Source organism: Nelusetta ayraudi, unplaced genomic scaffold (genome assembly GCF_046127955.1).
Source record: "Nelusetta ayraudi isolate G7.1 ecotype Tasmania unplaced genomic scaffold, CSIRO-AGI_Nayr_v1 ptg000083l, whole genome shotgun sequence".
NCBI classification, from domain to species: Eukaryota; Metazoa; Chordata; class Actinopteri; order Tetraodontiformes; family Monacanthidae; genus Nelusetta; species Nelusetta ayraudi.
Window position 1 is genome coordinate 868,435 of NW_027466133.1, and position 20,622 is coordinate 889,056.

The 20,622-nt window shown below is 45.6% G+C and overlaps 3 protein-coding genes across 3 annotated transcripts; 2 read left to right on the forward strand and 1 right to left on the reverse strand.

The window, feature by feature from the left end:
- Positions 1-1,239: 1,239 nt before the first annotated feature.
- On the forward strand, positions 1,240-8,137 carry anxa4 (annexin A4). Its single transcript, XM_076044981.1, has 14 exons — positions 1,240-1,445; positions 1,498-1,512; positions 1,660-1,712; positions 1,877-1,964; positions 3,219-3,313; positions 4,418-4,531; positions 4,691-4,781; positions 5,714-5,793; positions 6,025-6,081; positions 6,163-6,256; positions 6,342-6,437; positions 7,034-7,092; positions 7,199-7,321; positions 7,939-8,137. The coding sequence occupies exons 3-14, from the start codon at positions 1,704-1,706 to the stop codon at positions 7,993-7,995; spliced, it is 963 nt and encodes a 320-aa protein (XP_075901096.1). The 5' UTR covers positions 1,240-1,445; positions 1,498-1,512; positions 1,660-1,703; the 3' UTR covers positions 7,996-8,137.
- Positions 8,138-14,906: 6,769 nt separating this feature from the next.
- Positions 14,907-17,091, forward strand: LOC142900597 (prolactin-releasing peptide receptor-like). Its single transcript, XM_076044980.1, has 2 exons — positions 14,907-15,502; positions 16,277-17,091. Exons 1-2 carry the CDS (start codon positions 15,030-15,032, stop codon positions 16,932-16,934), a joined length of 1,131 nt encoding a protein of 376 aa, XP_075901095.1. The 5' UTR covers positions 14,907-15,029; the 3' UTR covers positions 16,935-17,091.
- A 406-nt stretch (positions 17,092-17,497) lies between these two features.
- Positions 17,498-20,578, reverse strand: brf2 (BRF2 general transcription factor IIIB subunit). Its single transcript, XM_076044938.1, has 4 exons — positions 20,157-20,578; positions 19,528-19,587; positions 19,119-19,440; positions 17,498-18,577 (listed from the first exon to the last, which is right to left on the reverse strand). The coding sequence occupies exons 1-4, from the start codon at positions 20,302-20,304 to the stop codon at positions 17,824-17,826; spliced, it is 1,284 nt and encodes a 427-aa protein (XP_075901053.1). The 5' UTR covers positions 20,305-20,578; the 3' UTR covers positions 17,498-17,823.
- Positions 20,579-20,622: the final 44 nt, after the last annotated feature.

Consider the following 20,622-nt stretch of genomic DNA (forward strand, 5'->3'; position numbering starts at 1 on the left):
AATATATTTTACATACAAATAAATGACAGAAAAGCACCTATTTTCTTATCTGTGTTCTGTTTCGAACCCAAAATTTTTTTTGCCATTACAGTAATTTGAGTCCGCATTTCCGAACGAAACGTCGCAGTTGTCCCCATCTTCCCCCGTAGGTTGGTGAATGTATCAGCAGACAGCACAGCAGCTCGCGTCGGCGGCGGGAAGCGCGCGCCTCGCACCAGCGCGCGCACACGCGCCTGCAGGACCCTCCTGCATCTGGGCGGAGCGTCTCTCTCCACAGCTGTTAAAAGTGTCCAGTTTCCTGGTCGCTAGTCTCCCCCCTCGCCGTGTCTCCAGGCCACGCTCCAACTAGTGAGACGTCTCAGCCGACAAGGTAAGGCGAGGACCGGGGAATCCGCCGCCCGCGACCCCGGCTGGCTGCGTTTCTGCGCGGTGTTTGTTTTAGCGCGAGGCTCAGGGGCTCGCGGTTGGTGCGTCGTCTGCAGGGTGTGTCCCTGATAACTTAATTCCAAAGTTAACTGTCAGCGGCCCGAGTCCTCGAGTCCTTCCACAGTCCCTCGTCTTTCGAGTTGTCAAACTTTCATCTAACGTTTGACTTGAAATAATACTTGAATACGTTTTAATGACGTATTCAAGACGTTTGTAAGACGTGTGTCTATTGTCGGGTTTTTTTCCGCCTTTCGTTTCGGGCCACTGTTGCTCAATTTCCAATAAACTCGGTGACGTTACATGTTAATTTTCCAATGGTTTACGTTCAAAATAAATACGCCTAGTTTATTTTCAGTATAAAAGTCCAACTGCAGCAAAATAAAAGTTTAAAAGGTTGCCAAGTTTGACAGTTGCATTTAATTAAATCCTTTAACCAAACAGAAGTGTTGTTTTATTGACAATTTTTGCTGTGTGTTGTTTGGAAATGGATTATACTTGAGCTTGCAATATGAGCCACAAAAACATTTGCATGCTGCAAAAGTGTGTGTGTGTGTGTGTGTGTGTGTGTGTGTGTTTTGGGTGTGAGGGGGCAGGTGTCCTGTATTTACATTAAACCACTCGTTGACCCAAAAACAGTGGTTGTGCGTCTTATCTGTCGAATCGCATGACATGTGCTATTTTGATTTAGATGAGCATTACCAGCCCTTTATTGTGCTCAAGTGCTAATAAAAGCAACAGTTGTAATTCTGCTAAAGTGCGCTTCAAAGGCTTCTAAGTAAAATCTTGATTCATACTAAATTTGTTCATCTGAATAGATTATCGACGGATATATCGGTGGGTAAGATGATCTGAAAGTCCCCTCCTCTGTTCTTTGGTGTCAATGGAGTCATTACAGTTGAGTCCAAACTGATGTACCACCTCCTTAACAAGATTAGCTCCTGGAACTGGAGGGTAGAAGACCCTGGGAGGAGACATCTCACAGCCCACCACCATCTGTGTGTGCGTGTGTGTGTGTGCGTGTGTGTGTGTGTGTGTGTGTGTGTGTGTGTGTGTGTGTGTGTGTGTGTTAAGGAAACCCTCTTTCAGGTGATGACCTGCGTACATTATTGATTAAAGGTCAAAAAGGGGTCACGTTCCAAATTAAGTGTGCTTCCTGAACCATCACCTCCTCTATTTGCCTTCTGTCCAGTTCTAAAAGTTGTCATTGTTTATTTCTTCTTCTTCTTTTCGCAGCTTTTTGAATCTCCAGTTTGGGAAACCTCACTCTACTTCTTACAATGGCAGCAGTAAGTCAACTTGTGCTCATGTCAGGCCTGTTTTTGCAAATTAATATTTTTCTAAAGTCCAGGCATGACCTGACGGTTTGCCATCACGCGCCACAAATTACGGGAATCATTTTTATAAGGGCTTCCTTCTCTGAAAAGGTTGTTACTGTGTTGTTAACATACAGATTGGAAACCGTGGGACAGTGACTGAGGCGGCTAATTTCAACCCCGAGGCAGATGTCCAGAAACTTCGAGAGGCCATGAAGGGAGCCGGTGAGTGATCCTGACACTGTCGCCCTCACATCATCATTAGCCGGAGTCCTGGCTGCCTCAGGGGAAAGAAAATGTAATTTATAATTATGATTTTTTTTTTCTGTAAGCCTCTCTCCTCTCCTCTTCTCCTCTCCTGGAAAATCAAACTCACGGTCGCCTCCGTTGCTACGGCAGCTTTAAGTCCGCTCGGCTGCAGGGCGTGTCCGTGTACTTTGTGTCACGTCTAAGCGTTTTGCTGTAAAGTTTTTCCGCCGGGCGGAAGGCAAACTTATCATGTGTTTGCTGATGTGGCAGAAGAAAATGAGAGCGAAATAATCTCATCATGCGATGCAGAGTTTGGGAATTAGGTTTGGCCGGGCAAGGGTTCAGCAGCGGCCACTACTTGTTGACCATCAGCTCATTCACCGAGTGGAATGTCGATGTTGTTCAGGTTTGATAGTTTAATCGGGTTCTCCTGACTCCAGTCTGAGCTGAAAAGACATATTCCTGTTGTGAGCTTCAGTCTGAGCTGAAAAGACATATTCCTGTTGTGAGCTCGAAACATTGTGACATGAGCCTTAAAAATGTCAGATTGAGTTCCGGATGTTCCCTCCAGCTCTTCTATTTAGCCTCCATCTGCTGAAGAGACTAAACTTTTGGTAATTTTTTATTTTCTTTATTCTTCCAGCACACAATTGAACTAGAGGAAGTTCTTAAAAATCAATTTCACTGTTCTGTGCTTTCAGGACAGAATTGAGCATCGTAATGTAGAAACAGCAGAGCAGATTTGTTCCCATACAAAAAAAAGAAATCTGCTGCTGCAGCTGCACTTTTTGAATTAATCTGACACAGATTCTCTTCATGCTCGCTGATCACTCCTCAGACAGGCACTCGGGCTTTCACACAAATTCCAGTCAAAAATACTTTGAAACTTTGCCAAGACAACTCACCGGTTACAACAAGCAGATTGTAATGAAATCAGCAAACATGCTAGACAAACATGAGAGGCCTGGATGAGTCTTCAGTCCTAGTGTTAAAACTGTCCTGTGGGATTAAAATCTGAAGAAAGGGTTAATTTACCCGTCTGCTCCTTCATATTGCATGTTTTTGCATGTTAAAACCATATATAGTGAGCTTCACATTACCATGGTTGCAATCACCTGCCTGTGGTAACTGCTTTTGTAGCAATCCTGGCTATGAGCCAGTGCAGAGATCACAATATTAAAAACAACAAAAAAAAAAAGATTTCCTAATTCTTTCGTTTCCTGCTCGCAGGGACCAACGAGGCCGCCATCACTGAGGTCCTGGCACATCGCACCATCGCCCAGAGGCAGCGGATCAAAGAGGCCTTCAAACAGTCAGTGGGCAAGGTGAGAGACAGACAGACAAGCTCAGTTTATCACAAATCAAGGCTCCTGGCTGGAGCCAGCTGTAATCTCCGGTGTTTCCTCAGCGGGACTGACCTGTGAGTGCAGGTTGTTACCCATTAACCACGACAGGGACGTTGACTGAGGCCACTTTGTAGTGAGGAGGCAGAAAAAGAGGATTGTAATTGGTAATGAAAGCATGTGAGCGAACTGATGAACTTCCCTTCGACCGTTTCCTCATTTCTCTCTCGACAAAGCGAATCGATAGTTCATATCGACTCGATGGGGGGGGGGGAGGAAACTGTGGTCTTGTAGTCAAGACCGCACCAACCGAGACCAAGACAGTATCGAGACTAGAGAGTATTAAGATTAAAACAACAAGACATTTGGATTTAGAGACCAACACCAGACCAAGACTTTAAATAGCAAAGAAATTAGCAACAAAACAGAAAACAGTGGCGAATGTCTTTTTGAAATTCAAGTTTGCCTCTAAATCGAACAGCAACATTTCTTCAGCAATGTTTCTTTTAATGATTTTCTTTACCATTTTGCTGCTTTGCAAACTATTTTGAACTATTTAAAAAAAAAAAACAACTTTGCTTCATAAAATGTAAAAATAAATTCACTCGGAAAAGGCGCTGTGTCACTCTGGGTGTCACAAACAGAGCGTGAAATGCCACCAGCTGGATTCTTTAAGTTATTATCGTGTCATTACAGTGTTGGCTGAGTCTGTCCAGTCCGAGACCGAGACAAAAGCCAGTAAAAATGCCTCCGAGACCCTGAAAAAGTGGTCTCGAGTCTACAAGACTAGGGTCAACTGTGTGACAAAGAAAGGTGTCAAAGTTGTGTGAGCAGCGACGGAGGTGAGGCCTCCAGTGTATGTATGTGTGTGTGTGTGTGCCAAGTCCTCGCAGGCAGGCAGGCAGGCAGAAAGAGTGAGTCACGGCGACGCCCTCTCAGCACGCAACTGCGAAAAACACACCCCCTAGTGGCAGAACGCTTGAGGTGGTTTCTCACCTCGGCGTCGGCGGGAGGAGAAGTTGGACACCAGCGGCGAGACCTCGGTGTCAGTTGGTGTCTCTCTCTGACCGCAGTCTCCGCCCACAGGACCTGGCCGACGACCTGTCCACGGAGCTGAGCGGGAACTTCCGCACGGTGGTCCTGGGCCTGCTGATGCTGCAGCCCGTGTACGACGCCTACGAGTTGAGGACCGCCATCAAGGTGCGAGTGCCACCCCGCCCCTTCCTTTAGCCAAAATGATTTTGGGTCCTGTGTGTTTTTTTTTATCTCGCCTCTTGCTGCCTCGGCCGACTGGTCCTGCCTGACCCAGGAGGGTTTTACCATCATTTGTCCCTTTTTTCTTTTTTTCGTGAATCGCAGGGGGCCGGAACAGAAGAAGCCTGTCTCATCGATATCCTCGCCTCCAGATCAAATGACGAAATTAAAACCATCAATGCCTTCTATAAGAAAAGTGAGTGGCTCCGCTCCGTCTATGAATAGATATTCCAAAACGGGCGGCTCATCCAGCTCGCCATGACACCCAATATTGTATTGTACCGCTGACACACGACGACCTCCCTCGCTTCATCAGCACGCTGCGGACGGAAGGGACGAGTTGTTCAGACGCAAACGTTCCGACCAACTTGTCCCCTCTGCCGATGATTAAATAAGTCTTGGGATTCCTCACCTATGTACACAGGTGCATCATCCATCCCACACTTGGCAAGCGGAGTGACTTCTGACTAATAACCCCAAATCCTGCTAATAGTTCTCATATCTAAACACTGATTATTTATTTTTAGAAGCACTGCCCTCAGCTCCTCTTCCTTTTTCTGTGACCGTTAACAGGAAGTGTACTTACTCATCTGGCGCCATGAAATATGACGCGTTCTGCACCTCCACTCTTTGTCTTTGAACCACTTAATCACTTCACGTCAGAACCGTCAGAACCAACTTCAATGAGAATGTTTTCCTCTCTACAAAGTGGGCGTGGCTAAATAATGGCCGACAGAGTCTGACTTTGTGTGTGTGTATTAGGGATGCAAATTATGTTGATTGACCTTATCGATTGATTAATGATTAATTGATAAGCGGCGATTTTTCCTGAGAACCTAAATTTCACAAAGAAAAATGTGTAAGGAAGACATTATTTAACCCTTAAGTAATGTTGAGGGTCCAATGTGAGGGTCCAGAAAAGTAACTCGTTCTATGTATATTATGAGCATCACAGTATATACAGGTGAATTGCCACTACACTGTTATAATGACATTAACTACCCGTGTAAAAAAAATGTTCATTTAATTGCGACTAATTTAATCGATTAAATTCTTAATCGATAATCGATTAATTGTTAACATCCCTAGTGTGTGTGTTTCAATATGTGAATTTTGTCTTTGGGTCAGAGTACGAAAAATCCTTGGAGGACGACGTTTCTGGCGACACGTCGGGAATGTTCTGCAGGGTTCTGGTCTCTCTTCTCACGGTAAGCGAAGCCCGTCAGACGGCCTTTTGGAGAAATTCAACTTCCCTCTTAAGATTAATTCTAGCTCTTCGAAAATCTCTTGTGCAAGAAAAAAAAATGCAGCGTCAGTCCAAAATTTAGATCAATCGGTCGTGCCAGAGTCTGTCGAGGAGGAAGGAGGAAAGGTTCACTTCCGCACTGTAAAAACCTGACGTTGGTGTTTGTGTTGTGTATGTGTCCTTGGCATGGCAGGCCGGTCGAGATGAAAGCGAACATGTGGACGAGGCCCAGGCCATCCTGGACGCCAAGGCAAGTGACTGTCTGTGAGCCGATGGCTGCAGTCACTTCTAGAACTGCAAATTTACGTCGCAAGTTTCTGTGCGATTGCAGGAAATCTACGAAGCCGGCGAGGCTCGATGGGGCACCGACGAGGTCAAGTTCCTCACGGTGCTGTGCGTGAGGAACAGGAATCATCTGCTGCGAGGTATTTGCACCGCACGCGGACAAACTTGGACAAAAAAAAATGAGTTTTTGGTTCATCGGATTCAATTGGGTTTTTTTTCCGTCAGTGTTTGATGAGTATCGCAAGGTTTCTGGCAAAGACATCGAGGAGAGCATCAAGAGAGAGATGTCCGGCAATCTGGAGGACGTCTTTCTGGCCATAGGTGTGTTTTTTGCGCTTTACGTTGTCTAACTAGTGAGGGAACGTAGATAGAAAGATGTCAGTTAAAAGTCGGGTTAGGGCAAAACATTCAACTGAAGTTAAGCACATAGATTTTGCTCCAAGCCAAAAAAATTCACATAAAGATCAATTAAATAAATCATCTAGATGTTTCTAGAAGAAGCATCTTTGTCAGATTTGAATATTTTTATTTCAATCATGTAAGTTAGTTAGTTAGTAGTTAAAAAGAAAAAAACACAAAAAAAATCAAACAAAATAGCTGCATTTAAGATTACATGAGCGAAAAGGAGCAGGAAGAAGTACAAACTTATTCAATCCTACCCCTTAAAATCTACTGGTTCATATTCAAACTAAATCATATCCTTAGCATATATATTCATATATACACATACACACCTATTCATACATATACATATATACATACATATGCAGTACACACATACTTATACATATGTATAATTGCATACATATGCATATATACGCATCTACATTCAGTTCCTCTGGACATCTAAATCATTTTTTTGCTCACCGCACTCGTCATCGCTTGAACTAAACTGCACAAACGTGCCTCATTTCCAGTCAAATGCGTGAGGAGCAGGCCGGCGTTCTTCGCGGAGCGGCTCTACAAATCCATGAAGGTGAGAAATGCTTTGCCACATCCGCCGATGGACCAGGTCAGGTTTTTTTTTTTTTTTTTTTTGAGACGTGAAGCCGGACGAAACCACTTGCGACTGTTGCCCTCAGGGTCTGGGCACCACGGACAGCGTCCTCATCAGGATCATGGTGGCCCGGGCGGAAATAGACATGCTGGACATCAAGGAGCAGTTCCAGAAGATGTATGGCAAGAGCCTGCACTCCTTCATCAAGGTGAGGCGACCCGGGCAGGTGACTCACTGACTCACTGTTGGAATGTGAAGTCATCATGCAGCTAAACGACTTTAGTTTAAAGTTTTCCCCGTATAGCACCAATTTTCAGAACATTAATTTTGGATCACTGGCTGCGCTTCCAGGACAGTTTTTTTGAAAAAATAAAAGCGACATTTCTAGAATTTCGACAAAGCACACGCAATTTTCACTTGAAGTCAACTGGTCAGGTGACCCCGTACGTCATGTCTGGTGACACATAAAAGCGAAAAAAAAAGTGTTTCCATGATTCTTTTGCGATGTACCTCTATATCGATATGTCTGACAAACCACCTCACGAGAGCGTCAAAACCTTTTAGCAATTTTTGAGAGGTTTTTGTTGAAGTTTAGGCGTTTCCATACCAGTTTTTAATTGGGATATTTAGGTTTTGCGCAATTCAAGCTGTAATTACCCGACTGTTTTTTTTTTTGGTTTCTTTTGCTTAGCTTCCCTGCTTTGTTAGAACTCCCACATCCTCAGCAGCGAACAGAAACGAGGCGGTCCGGCGCCCCCTGGAGTCCTCTCGCTGCTGTTGTATTCTTCCTCCTGAGTCTCACTCATCTTCTTTTTTTCTGTCCAGGGAGACACGTCTGGCGACTACCGCAAAATCCTGCTGGAGCTGTGCGGAAGCGAGTGAGCGACGCCCGTCAGTCCGCCTGCGCAGAGCCGTTCGTCCCTTAAACGGTGCCTCTTACATTTCACTGATGGAGCGTGGCACTCCGTTTTACTGTTTGTACTGAATTAGCGATTAAAGCAAAGACCCGGTGACCTTTTCCACACGGCTGTGTCGTTGTCGTTTTTCCCCCCGTCTCGATTCCTCCCCACGGGGTGATTTAACACTGTTTTGTTGCTGGCAGATCTACGCTTCTCACATCCTGATGCACATTTAAAGATGAATGTTATTGGCTTCGAGATCCGGATCACTCCGGGAGCCCATTTGTTTAATTAGCAGCGGTAGCTCGCGTGTCGAGTCAGCCGTGCGTCATTTGACTCAATTACATTAACGGGCCGCTGTCTTGATTTGGGGAGGCTGTAAAGTCTGCTCTAATCAAGTTAAAGGACAGTGTCCCATAGCTCATACAAACTTAGGCACCCACCTCTGAGGAATAACAAGCAGCTGTCATACTCCAAGGGACCACCAGGGGGAGATGAGGTTGGAGTGAAGTTTGACGCTACCGGATTGTGTTCTTTCTTTCCCGTGCACTTTCATTTCCTCTTTGTTCCACTGTCTGCAAATCAGACTTCAGCATTAGTTTTTGGACTTCATCTTGTGGAACGGACCCGAATGCAGACCTGAAACATATCAAGATTATTTTTATATATTTTTTTAAGGGGAAGTAGAAAGTTGCATCTGTAGCATCCGTTTTGCATAATTAACAAACAAACAAAAATCTGTATAGTTTTTTGCATCTATATTTAGCCCTTTGATCACAGCCTCCTATTAAAAATACAGCATTTCAGTAACCTGCTGGGCACTGGACAATTGATTTTTCGAGAGCTGTATGTTTTAGCAGACACTTTCTAAAAGAAATGGAGCCAGTAAAAGAAGTGAAGGTTGGACTTTCAGTTGCAAGCAGAAAGTCTTTCCGCCAGAGAGCTTTGTCAATGCAAACAACACACGTAAATAAATTAAATTAAGCAGTGACACACTCCATGGTTACAGCACAACACTCAACATTTCTCTCAAGTAATCTTTCCAGCACTATGGCTTTTATGAAAAATGTTTATATCCACCCCTCCCCCAAAACACTACAGGAAATAAAGATTCTAAACGTATCCAGAGTGTGAAGGGTTGCAGAAGGACGTAAGTTGTTTACATTTGCTTTATTTTGATGCCTCTGAGTGTCTGAAGAGTCTTTCAGCAGAGAAGAAATAATTGCAGCGTGGGAGCAAACAGTGAATTCTTAATGCTTATGCTGTCGCCTCTGATGGGAGCGTGTGGGCAGAGGTGATGCGTTAGACTCAAAGTGTCTGTCACTGCAAACAAAAAAACAAACAAACACGAGAAGTGCATGGGTTATATTATTATAAGATCATTTTTTTTCTTATATATTTTTCTTATATATTTTTTAGGTTTCTTAATTGACCTTTCTGTGTGGAGTTGGCATGTTCTCCCTGTGTCTGCGTGGCTTCTCTCAAGGTGCTCCACAGTCCCTGCCTGCCTTCGTCCTGTGACAGCAGGGAGAAACTCCAGCGTGCCCCTGAGCTCAGGAAGAAGCAGGTATTGAAAATGGATGTATGGATGGAAGGATTCTTAATTACCAACAGAGAACCACATGAGAAGCGCCTGGGTTTACATAGTGGCCATGACGTGAAATTACAACATCGTGTGACGCTGGTCACTGCAACACCATTCTTGTAAAAATAATTCACAGTTTTCAGGCTCTTCTTTAAATCCAGAGATGCACTTTAAGAACTTGCAGCCACTGCTGACAACCATTATTGTCCAGTATACACACACACACACATACACACACATACAAACACATCTGGTGCCACTGCTCATTTTCATCTCCATGCACAATGCATGTGAAATTGATCTGGTGGGATTCTTTTAGAGGCGTTGCTGCAATATCTCCTGCGTGTGCTGTATATATTTATCTGTCTGTCCGCATGTAGTTTCTGTAATGAGTTTACAGCTACATTCGCAATACGCTGCAATACGTTGGAGATTAAATGAACTGCAGCTCTAAAGTTGCAAATATTTAAAGAAAGAGAGAAATTTCAGCCGCATACGTTCCTTGCCAGCTTTCAGCCGAGTCCGGGCGGCCGCTGCGTGTAATTGACTCTGCAGCCTCTGTGTGGATGAAAGCCCTGCTCTGAAAAATGCAAAGTTTGTTTCTTGCTGCCTCAGAGGGCTGCGTCAATATTTCGGTGCCTGTACATGGATTTTCTCTCTAGATCCTTTGAGGGATGAACCAATTCCACAGACTTTTTCTTTCTTTCATCCTCGACTCCAACCACAAGGATTTTTGAAGCTTTAGGTGAACAACAGACAGCAGTGATGTCAGCACGTGTCATTCAAATTGGCTGTTTTCTTCTTTCTTCCTCTGCTTGCTTTGCTCACGCAGCCCTGTTGTCATTAGGCTGCCTTTCTGCCTATTTCTTCTCCATTTTTGACATTTTGTGTATTCTTTCCAAGCTCTGCTGCAACCAGGAAATTACTGTTTTAGCTGTGAGAAGCGAATCCTCGCACCGAATCCTCGCACCGAATCCTCGCACCGACTCCTTGGCAATTACAGGGAAGCGGAAGGAAAAGAGGCCGAGCGGTAATGGCTGCTGACATTCATAATTTGTCCGTCATTTTTACTAAAAAGGCCATTTTATAAGTATTTTCGGAAGGAGAGGGAAAAAATTGCGATTGCGCCGTCCTCACGCTCGGTTCCGCAGACAGAACTCGTGGAACTGTCAGTCACGGTGTCACTTATGAAACTTATTCAAGCTTAGTCTGAGAACAGCGGACCCAGTGTTTAAAAGCTCTTCATGGGCCAATGTGCCCCCCCCCCCTGCAGAGCATCTCCCACCGCAGGGTGTACAGCAGAGCCGCCTCCATCCTCAAAGACCACACCCACCCCCAGCACTGACTGTTTACACTTCTGCCCTCCGGCCGGAAGTACAGAAGAAAAAAAACAAACTCTTTCATCTCCACTGCAGTCAGACTCCATAAGACCAAATAGGAGTATAATCATCAAGGACAACATTCATCCATAACTGCACATTTGCACATGCACAATTGTCTGTTTACGTTTACAATTAAAAAAAAATAATAATTTGCATTGTTTTCGCATTCTGTATATTGTTTTGTATATTCCGTATTTTGCACATTTTTGTTTTATTCTAATTTCCAATGAAGAATTTAATAGCATAGGGAAACTTGTTTCTGTCCTGTGCATATGAAAATAAACACATTGATTAATTGATTGATTGATTGATTGAACAGGTCATTACTCAGACAAATTCCAGAAAGCAGTGTGTTTAACCCTCTGTTTACAGCTTTCCATTAAAACGCTGCCTTCTACCTTCCCTAATAAACCTGCTGCTTTGTTGGAGCGTCACATGGCAAAGCGAACAGAAACCCCCCCAAAAAAAATTGGAAAAATTGAGCAGGCAATGACTTTCCTGTCACAACAGGGTCAAAGAACTGCCTTTGAAAATTGAATTTGTGATTTTAAAAAAACAGCCTCATTTGGTCCGTTCAGAAAAAGGCAACTTCCTGCTTCAGAGTTGTTGTGTCACTTTCAGTTTTTACGACGTTGTCAGATGGATAGATTTATGCTTTTGTTTATGATTTTTTTTTTTTTTGTACTTGATTTGCAGCGTCGACGACCTTGGCCAAAACTGTCCATTTGCCTGCAATTTCATTGGTTGTAATCCATCAGAGCGGTGGAGCCCTGCTCAGTCTGAAGGTGTTGTGTGCAGGGGAGAAAAGAGCGGCTGCGACCACCACCACCCTCTCCCCTCCCATCCTAAATACCCCTCCCTCATCACCGGTTAAAGGGGAGACAAGACAATTAAAACACAACACCCGGTTGGTTTCATCAGACAAATTCATGTTGAGACGCTCATTCAAATAACAAATTAAAGACACGGTACGGCGGTTAAACACGGCTTTGAACAGCTTCACACACACACACACACACACACACACACACACACACACACACACACACACACACACACACACACACACACACACACACACACGTCTGTGCTCACTCATCCATCCATCATCTCCATCGCTCTTAATATTAAGATCCACCTTCATGATCAAGTGTCGAATCCAACAACACAAACGTGAACAGTGTGTGTGTGTGTGTGAGTGTGTGTGTGTACTGTGTGATTGGCTTGCTGTCAATTTGCCTCTCTCCTCTACTCATTCACTCTCACAGTCCCTCCCCTACCACCACCACCACCAACATCCTCAAACAGCCGCCGCAGCAGCTCAGTCACACAACCAGCGAGCGTTCTGCTCGACACTCAACTCCAACGCAGACAGAACTACAACACAGGTAGGTGCTGCTTCTCTGCTCCCTCGTTTATCAATTATCAATGCCGTTCTTTGCATCCCTCCAGAGCAACGATAACAAGGATGGAAGGAAACAATATCAAAGAAACAAATGCACTGCATGGATTTTCTTTGTTTTCTGCATGGTTTCAAAATTCCAACATCTGAAATATATTTATACGCCACGCAACTTAATTTTAACAAACCACATCATGTTAATTTGCACCCACTGCACACCCAACATATTTCCATTCCAGAGGATGGAGATGGCAGTTCAAGGATTGGAAATCTTGGATCGCATTTTCCATCCTTTTTTTCTTGTTGTTTTTGTTTTGAAAATGAAGTTCTTGAAATAATTTTCGGTGGGAGCGACCCTGCAGTACCATCCTCTTATGTAAGATTGCCCCCTGACATGAATTATCCAGCCTCCTTCAGTATTTCTTCAGTTCAGCAGCACAGAAAGATTATGCAAATGATTGGGTGGCGGAATGAAATATTCAAATATACTGTATATATGGTCTTTAATGTAAGACGGCGGAGAACCTGTCGAAAAAGTGAACAAAGCCGTCCCGTGGGAAGGAAATGTGAGAAACATCAAGTACTATCTGATATGTGTGTGGGTTTTTTTGAAGACTATTTATGCAACGTGACATTCAAATGGAACCGTCTCGTTGTGGGAGAAGTTATTGTCTCCGAGCTGAGCGCAGTGATGTCAGCATCCCTGTTGGAATATAAAGTGTCGTCAACATTTACACGCAAATTCTAATAATTAAATGTGGGAGGCTTTTGCCCTGCGACAGTAATTAACTATTTCACGTTTGAAATCTTCTCCTCCCCTGTATTTTAGTGGGATTTAGTTAAACTGAGATTTATTTTTTTTCTGATTTGGTAATTTGTCTTAAAGGAACAGTTCCACTGAAAATGTGAAACTCATACGACGTGATCAAAAGAGGGAATATTGCAAATGCGAGATTGGATTTTTTTTTTTTTTTTTTTCATTTAGCGTCAGATCCACAAAGCCAAACCCTTTGAGTTGGGATGAATGAGCGGGCCGCCCGAGTTGACTGGTTGCAATATCGGTAATGAAGCCCACTTGGAGATCATTCGATGGACAAATTGATGATTGTAATTGTTGCTATTTAATAAATAGACTAGGCAGCGACTCGATATCAGTGCATTCAACACACACACACACACACACACACACACACACACACACACACACACACACACACACACACACACACACACACACACACACACACACACAAAACCAAAACAAAACTGGGGATGTTTATTTCATGCAATAATAATAGCGACACTGAAGTATATGATAAACACCTCCAGAAAAAAGAATATTTCATGTATCCATTCATTCATTCATTCATTCATTCAACAACAACAAAGATTTGGACTGAATTTTGAAGACCCCTCCTATACCTCCAGCCGCTCTTCATTTGTAGAAATTCTGAAGAAGAGGCAAAAAAAAAAAAAAAAAACTGTGACATCAACAGGGGGAAAAAACAGTTTGTGATGCAACAAAGTCCTGTCACCTCTCATGCAGCACAGGTCACCCCGGGAGCTTTTTCACTGCAGGAAGTTGAGCTACCAATACCGTGAGTCAGGCCAGTCCTCCGTGTCGGCAGAAACAACCAACCACATTTTTAATGAGGTTTGTAAACTTCACTTATAATAGGAGCGGTGGGGGGTGGGGCCACTGAGAAGTCTGCGGTTGGTACTTGTGTGCGAATTAGTACGCGCGCAGTCATTGAGGCACGAGAGACGAGGAGACAACTCGGATTTCAAGCACTTCAGACCAGCTGCAGGTATGAGAGCTGTATCGCTGTAATATGAATTATATGTTGATGGTTACGAATGATCAATTGTTAATATCAGTTGTGGCCATTTGCGTCATCATTTACTAAAATGCAGGTGAGATGATGCCACTGCAGGACAGTGCTATTCTGTAGATATTTTCCTTGTGTTAATACTTTCATTCATGGCTTTGCTTAACAGAAGGATAATTACTGTTCTGTACTTTTGCTAAATTCCCCCCTTCAACATTTTTAATATTCCATATTGCACCATTTTTTTTAAATGGTGCAGCCTCATTCTATTGATGATTCTCATTCAGACTGCAGGCGAATCTGATTCAAATCAGATTCCTTCTCAAATCCAAATTTTTAGGGCTGCCTGTCCACAATGTTTTCAGCAAGTGTCCAAATGGGATCTGGCTCTGTTTAGACTGGGCCACATTTGTGACTGTTCAGACTACAAAAGAGCCATCCGGTTTTAATCTGGATGGGCCAAAATTCGAATTTTGCCTGGCAGTCTGAACGCAGCTAAAAATCCAGGCCGGACTTTCACAACATTTTTCCAACAATGGTCATTTCTATGATAACATTTTACAGTCCACCTCTGACTCGTCGCTCTATGCTGAGTGATAATTGCAGGTTCTGCAGGCACCAGCAGTTCCAGATTCATATTGTGTACCCTGATGTCCTTTACGATGCAGCGCTTTTAAATTACATGGTCAGAGTGTGTTAAGAGAAAATGTTCTCTCGTGGCCTTCTATCTACGAAATATCAAGACCAGCTTTATTTCTGAACACTCTCAATTATTGAACAAAGCTTTTCTTTAACACGCAGCCTTCAAAGCAGATCTAAATGTGGTTGGGATTTGAGGGGTTTTTATCTTTAGTTTTTTTTTTTAGATTTACAACCATGGAAGGTAATCACAGCAGCGCACCAACGGACGAATGCATCTACGAGGTGGCCGTGCAGAACGTCTCCAACAACAGCAGCTCCCTGTTCGCCGACGTGGCCCTGCTGCAGACCTTCAAGCCCCTCATCATCCCCTGCTACGCGCTGGTCCTGGCCGTGGGCGTGTTCGGCAACTACCTACTGCTCTACGTCATCTGCCGCACGCGCAAGATGCACAACGTCACCAACTTCTTCATTGGGAACCTGGCCTTCTCCGACATGCTCATGTGCGTCAGCTGCGTGCCCTTCACGCTGGCCTACGCCTTCAACCCGCGCGGCTGGGCGTTCGGCCGCTCCATGTGCTACGCCGTGTTCCTCATCCAGCCCGTCACCGTCTACGTTTCCGTCTTCACGCTCACGGCGATCGCGGTGGACAGGTGGGTGGGATGTTAAGATACCGGGCAAAACCTACGGTGGCCGACAAGGGCCAAACACAATACAACGGGCTAATACGCCTTAGTTGGCAAAAACAGCTGCACGTATGGAAACGATGCGATGGAAGTCTAAACAAGGTACCAAAAGAGGATCGTCTGCAGCTGAGATTGTCGCAGGTGTGATTTGCTCACTGATCAAGGCAGCTTTCAGGGGTCACTGAGGTTTTAAACCTGAAATCTCCAACAGCCGACCTGCAGAACTCCAAACTGAGGAGCTTTCAGCCTGGCTTAGTGCCGAGGAACTGACGTGCATTGTTTTGTTGTTGTTGTGTTTGTTTTTTCATTACGTGTTTGTGCAGATTGTGTAGACCTCTGTTTAGGATGACGATCAATATATTTTTTTCTAGCAAATTGATTACATTTTTAAGAGCAAGTTCACAGCCTCCTGCAAAAACAGATGCTGGAACGGGACTAAAACAAAGTCGCCTAGTCCTCCTCATACCTAGCTGAGGATGTCGTCTGACATGTTGTGAGAGGTGTCTGTACCCTGTGTGACATCACAAAGGGATCTCTTTCATCACTGCATGTTTTAGTGCACGCTTTCCACACACTGGGGGTCAAGCAAAATAGGTGAAGGACAGAGTTTTCACAGTTTTTTGAAGTTCTCCAATAGGACGGAGACACAGATTAGCGTTCAAAACAAGTTGCAGCATATGCAGACGATGTAATGAAATGTAAAACTCACCACTCAAACCGCGGCTCTCTTCTCTTCCGCAGGTACTATGCCACGGTGCACCCGCTGAAGAAGCGCACCTCTGTGGCCACGTGCGCCACCGTGCTCAGCGGCATCTGGCTGCTGTCCTGCGGCCTGGTGGCTCCGGCCGTCGCGCACACCTACCACGTGGACTTCAAGGACGAGGGCTTCACCATCTGCGAGGAGTTCTGGCTCGACCAGGAGACGGAGCGGCGCATCTACGCGTACAGCACGCTGCTGGTGACGTACGTGCTGCCTCTTTCGGCCGTCTTCCTCTCCTACCTGTGCATCACGGTCAAGCTGAAGAAGTGCGTGGCGCCGGGCCACAGGGCTCCGGGTCGCGGCGGCAGTGGCGGCAGCAGCGGCGGCGGCGGGCTGCAGGCCCGCAAGCGCAAGATCTTCCGCCTGGTGGCGCTGCTGGTGACCGCCTTCGCCGTGTGCTGGCTGCCCATCCACGTGTTCAACGTGCTGCGGGACATCGACATCCACCTGATCAACAAGCGCTACTTCCTGCTCATCCAGCTGCTGTGCCACCTGTGCGCCATGAGCTCGTCGTGCTGCAACCCCTTCCTGTACGCCTGGCTGCACGACCGCTTCCGCGCCGAGCTGCGCAAGATGCTCAAGTGGCGCCGCCGCATCGGGGCTCCCGCAAACCACTGCGTCGCCACCGTGGTGCTGTGAGAGCAGCGGCCGGTGGCGCAATTCAAACCGGGGGGGGGGACACACACACACACACACCTCAAACCACTGAGACCAGTTTGGAAATATATCTGTGTCCACATTGATCGATTATCTTGCTTTATAAGGTGACAAAATTACAAAATAAGAGGAAGACTTTAACCAGCATGGCAGCATTCATCCTCTTTAGACCATGATTGCAGCTGTTGACTTTCTTGGACATTGGGCTTTGGTACATACACAGTAACATCAGTCCAGTATGGGAAGCTTCATCTTCATTTCTCTGTTGCCACTCCACTGTAAATTAAGGACATCATTTGCATGGCGAGCTGCAACCTGGATGGATCAGATCACTGGAGGCGCGTGGCGGCGTGACGCGCAGATGAAACGATATCTGGGTCGGTTGGCGAGCTGTTGCATCAGTGAATCCCGCTTGTTAAATAGCATGAAGGGCAAAAGTGTCGTGCATATATGAGGGATCTGTGGGGATGTGTGGATCTGCGTCGTCCTGTGTGTTTGCAAATAATACTAATGATACTAATGATAATAAAAAAGTACCTAAGATGGATGATCAAAGATGTTTTTAATGAAGTAGTTCACTAGTTAATAATTGCACACATTATGACTAAAGTATGCAGAGTAAAGTGCAGTTAGGGTCTGAGTCAAGTAAACGACTTTCGGTACAAAAGCAAGAATCCACTTTACTGGAAAAAGGCTCTTCTTCATTTTCAGTTTCTCCAATTGAAAAAAGCAATAGGAGGAAGGAAAGAAATACATTTTAACATTAAATAAAAATCAAAATGCGACAGCGATAGAATCTGTCAGAAAGGTTTTTTCTTCTGAGCGCGACGGCAGAAACGGAACCTCGTAACGACTGCACCGAGGCAGCGTGTCAGTGCTGTCCAATCACATCCTCACACCTTTTGTCTTCCAACATCTTCTGCGCGAGCGCAAACTCTCGAGCTTCTCGAGGGGTCCGGATGTACGAATTGATTTCACTGTCGGAGATTTCCTCGTCGCCGGTCACCTCCTTCCCCTCCGGCCTCTCCACTCGTCTCCTCTTGGGACTGACGACACACGGAGGGGCGAACAGCAGCTTCTTCCCCCAGTTCTGATCTGGCTCGGGGCCCTCGGCCACGTCACTGCTGCCGTGTTCTTCAGAGGGTCCATTCCGAGTCTCCTCCTCCACAGGCTCAGGGACGAGGTCGGAGCTGGTGGGGTTCTCCTCTGCCACCGTGTCCTTGTGCGCCTGCACGGCTTGTCTCAGCAGGGCGTGCCGGTGCTTCAGGATGTCCTCCACCTGCAGCAGGACGTCGGCTGGCGTCGGCGCCACCGTCTCCCAGGGGATCTCGCTCCCCAGCTTGCACAGCACCTCCTTCATCTCCGCCACCCTCTTCTTGGCGACCCTGTGCGGCGCCACCTGGGCCATCCGGCAGAATTTGTCCAGCGTGTACTTGAGGCGCAGCCGGCTGGGCTTGAGAGACTGCCAGGCCAAGTACATGGCCGCCGTCATGATGGGGACGGGCCGGCGTCCCGTCACGATCCAGCTGTCGGCCGCCAGCTCCACCAGGGCCACGGCACGCCTGCTCAGGGCCTGGCAGCTCTCGGCCAGCTCCTCGGGGACGTGGGAGGAGCTCAACTTGAACCTGCCGCACAGAAACACATCCTCAGTCGCTGTCCAATCCCATTACATTTGCATTAGTGTGAGATAAGCCACCATTTAAATGTTCCATAATGTGCCAAATTCACTTTAGAAGTGTTTTAACTGTTGCTGAACACCACAGGAGTGAGAAAAGTCCATCCTACACTTTTTTTGCTAGCTCCACTTCTTTTTTTGAAAATGTAGGCAAAATATAGTTCTGGAAATAAGCCTGTTGCAATGTCACAAAGCACAGTAAGACTTTAGCTTGAGCCAACACGGTGATAAAGTGTCTCTGCTCCTTTAAGACGACCTCATTTTTTATCCAATTTTAAATATTTTAAGAATTGTTTTTACAAAAAGAGACATGAAATGATTGATGTTTTGAAAATATATAAAATATAGCATGATATCGATATTCTAATAAATATGACACTAAATAGTTTGACCTCACTGGCTGAAAAAATATGCTATTATACACTACTAGAAAAAATCTTTGTTGTTGTTGCCATGTGTTTGCAGTCGTCACAACAGTCTTCCTCACTCACTCCGCGCAGTGTCCCTCCATCATGGCCGTCACGTTGGTCACAGGAGCCTCGATGTTGAGCACCTTGACCATCTCCAGGTAGACGGTGCCCAGCTGCGCCGGGTCGGCCTCCAGCAGGGAGCTGACGGTGCCCATGCTGAGTGGCCAGTTGAGGAGCCTGCAGCTCAGCAGTATGCAGCAGCCACCGAGCACTTCCTTCTTGTGGAGGGTCACCTTGATGAAGCTGTCGTGCTGGTAGGCCTTGTTGTAATAGGTCTGCGCCAGCTCCTCGATCTCCTTGTTGAGGCGCAGGATCTGGCAGATGGCCCTGACGCGCTGCAGTCCTGTTTGAGGTAGGATGGAGAGACTGCTGACGCAAAAAAAAAATACAACAAGTAAAAATAAAAGTGCTTCGGACGGCCAGATCTCACCTTTTATTAGGTTTGAACAGGGCTTTTTGGCAACGGCTGCAGTTCGGCTGTAGCTGACAACTGTGGAAAAAAATGACAGAAAATTAAAGTCACCATGTTATGTGTGTAAATACAGATGGCATTCTCCCCTCCCCCCAATATTTCAGGATGGTAATTAGATAAATATCATTTCAATCATTTCTTCATACAATCGCAATATTAGCTGCATCTGGTCAGTGGAATTACACAGTTTGTCCAGCAGAGAGCACTGATGGGTCATTAGCTTGTCTTAAATTCTCCTTCAGCGTAAAAGTACAGAGATGAAAAGAAAAATGTCACAATTGTTTATTTGATTTGAGTCAAATTAGTCTGGTTGTGTGTCTGTGTTTGCATTACTGGCTAATAAAATGTAAGGATACTGTAAATAAGAGATACTGCAGGATATTTCTGGATTTCTACTTGTGAAAACCCATGTCCCAGTGTTCCCCAGTTCAATCTGTATTACCAAATTACTTTTGGCCTTGAGATGCAGCGTTACAATGTGGTTAGTGTGTTGTTGTTTTCTAAAGCGAATCAGATTTTATTTTGTTACTAAATATTGCTTGATTTTAAACCAACTCCACACTCCGGCACTGAGAGACAACTCGAACCTGAACCTCCCACCGGGTCGTGGGCCAGCACACCCTCGGACACCACGGAGCCGCAGTCCACACACACCAGCTGGGCCTGGCAGTACAAATCATCGTCGACGATGTTGGACGAGCCGCAGCCCGGGCAACTCAGACCCGCACGGGACATCTTCCAAAACAAGCCGCTGCCCGCCTCGCCTCGCCCCGTAGCGATTCAGAAATATATCTACAACGATATTTACGTCAGTCAGTCAGAACAGACAAGACACACCGACATCCTCAATTTGTTGAGTTAACGAGCGGGTTGTGAATTGACAACGTTTAAAGTTCGTTTTATAAAATCCGGACGCGGCCTTGGGACACATCCGGCGCATTGGTGCGCGGTAAAATAAGTCCGGGTGGATGTAGCGCCCCAAACATTAAAGGTTCCACTATGAAAGCTAATCGTGTCAAACGTGGTTGTTGTTGTCGTTTTTGTTTCCTAGTT

What these genes read in the sequence shown, in the direction of transcription:
- anxa4 (XM_076044981.1), top strand. An exon ending in AGTTGAGGACCGCCATCAAG is followed by an intron (nt 4,532 to 4,690) that starts GTGCGAGTGCCA and finishes CGTGAATCGCAG; the next exon opens with GGGGCCGGAACAGAAGAAGC. An exon ending in CAGGAATCATCTGCTGCGAG is followed by an intron (nt 6,257 to 6,341) that starts GTATTTGCACCG and finishes TTTTTCCGTCAG; the next exon opens with TGTTTGATGAGTATCGCAAG.
- LOC142900597 (XM_076044980.1), top strand. Translation starts at nt 15,030, where the DNA reads ATGTGGTTGGGATTTGAGGGGTTTTTATCTTTAGTTTTTTTTTTTAGA. An exon ending in ACGGCGATCGCGGTGGACAG is followed by an intron (nt 15,503 to 16,276) that starts GTGGGTGGGATG and finishes TCTCTTCCGCAG; the next exon opens with GTACTATGCCACGGTGCACC.
- brf2 (XM_076044938.1), bottom strand. Translation starts at nt 20,304, where the DNA reads ATGTCCCGTGCGGGTCTGAGTTGCCCGGGCTGCGGCTCGTCCAACATC. An exon ending in CTGTTCAAACCTAATAAAAG is followed by an intron (nt 19,441 to 19,527) that starts GTGAGATCTGGC and finishes TACCTCAAACAG; the next exon opens with GACTGCAGCGCGTCAGGGCC. An exon ending in ATGGAGGGACACTGCGCGGA is followed by an intron (nt 18,578 to 19,118) that starts GTGAGTGAGGAA and finishes TCTGTGCGGCAG; the next exon opens with GTTCAAGTTGAGCTCCTCCC.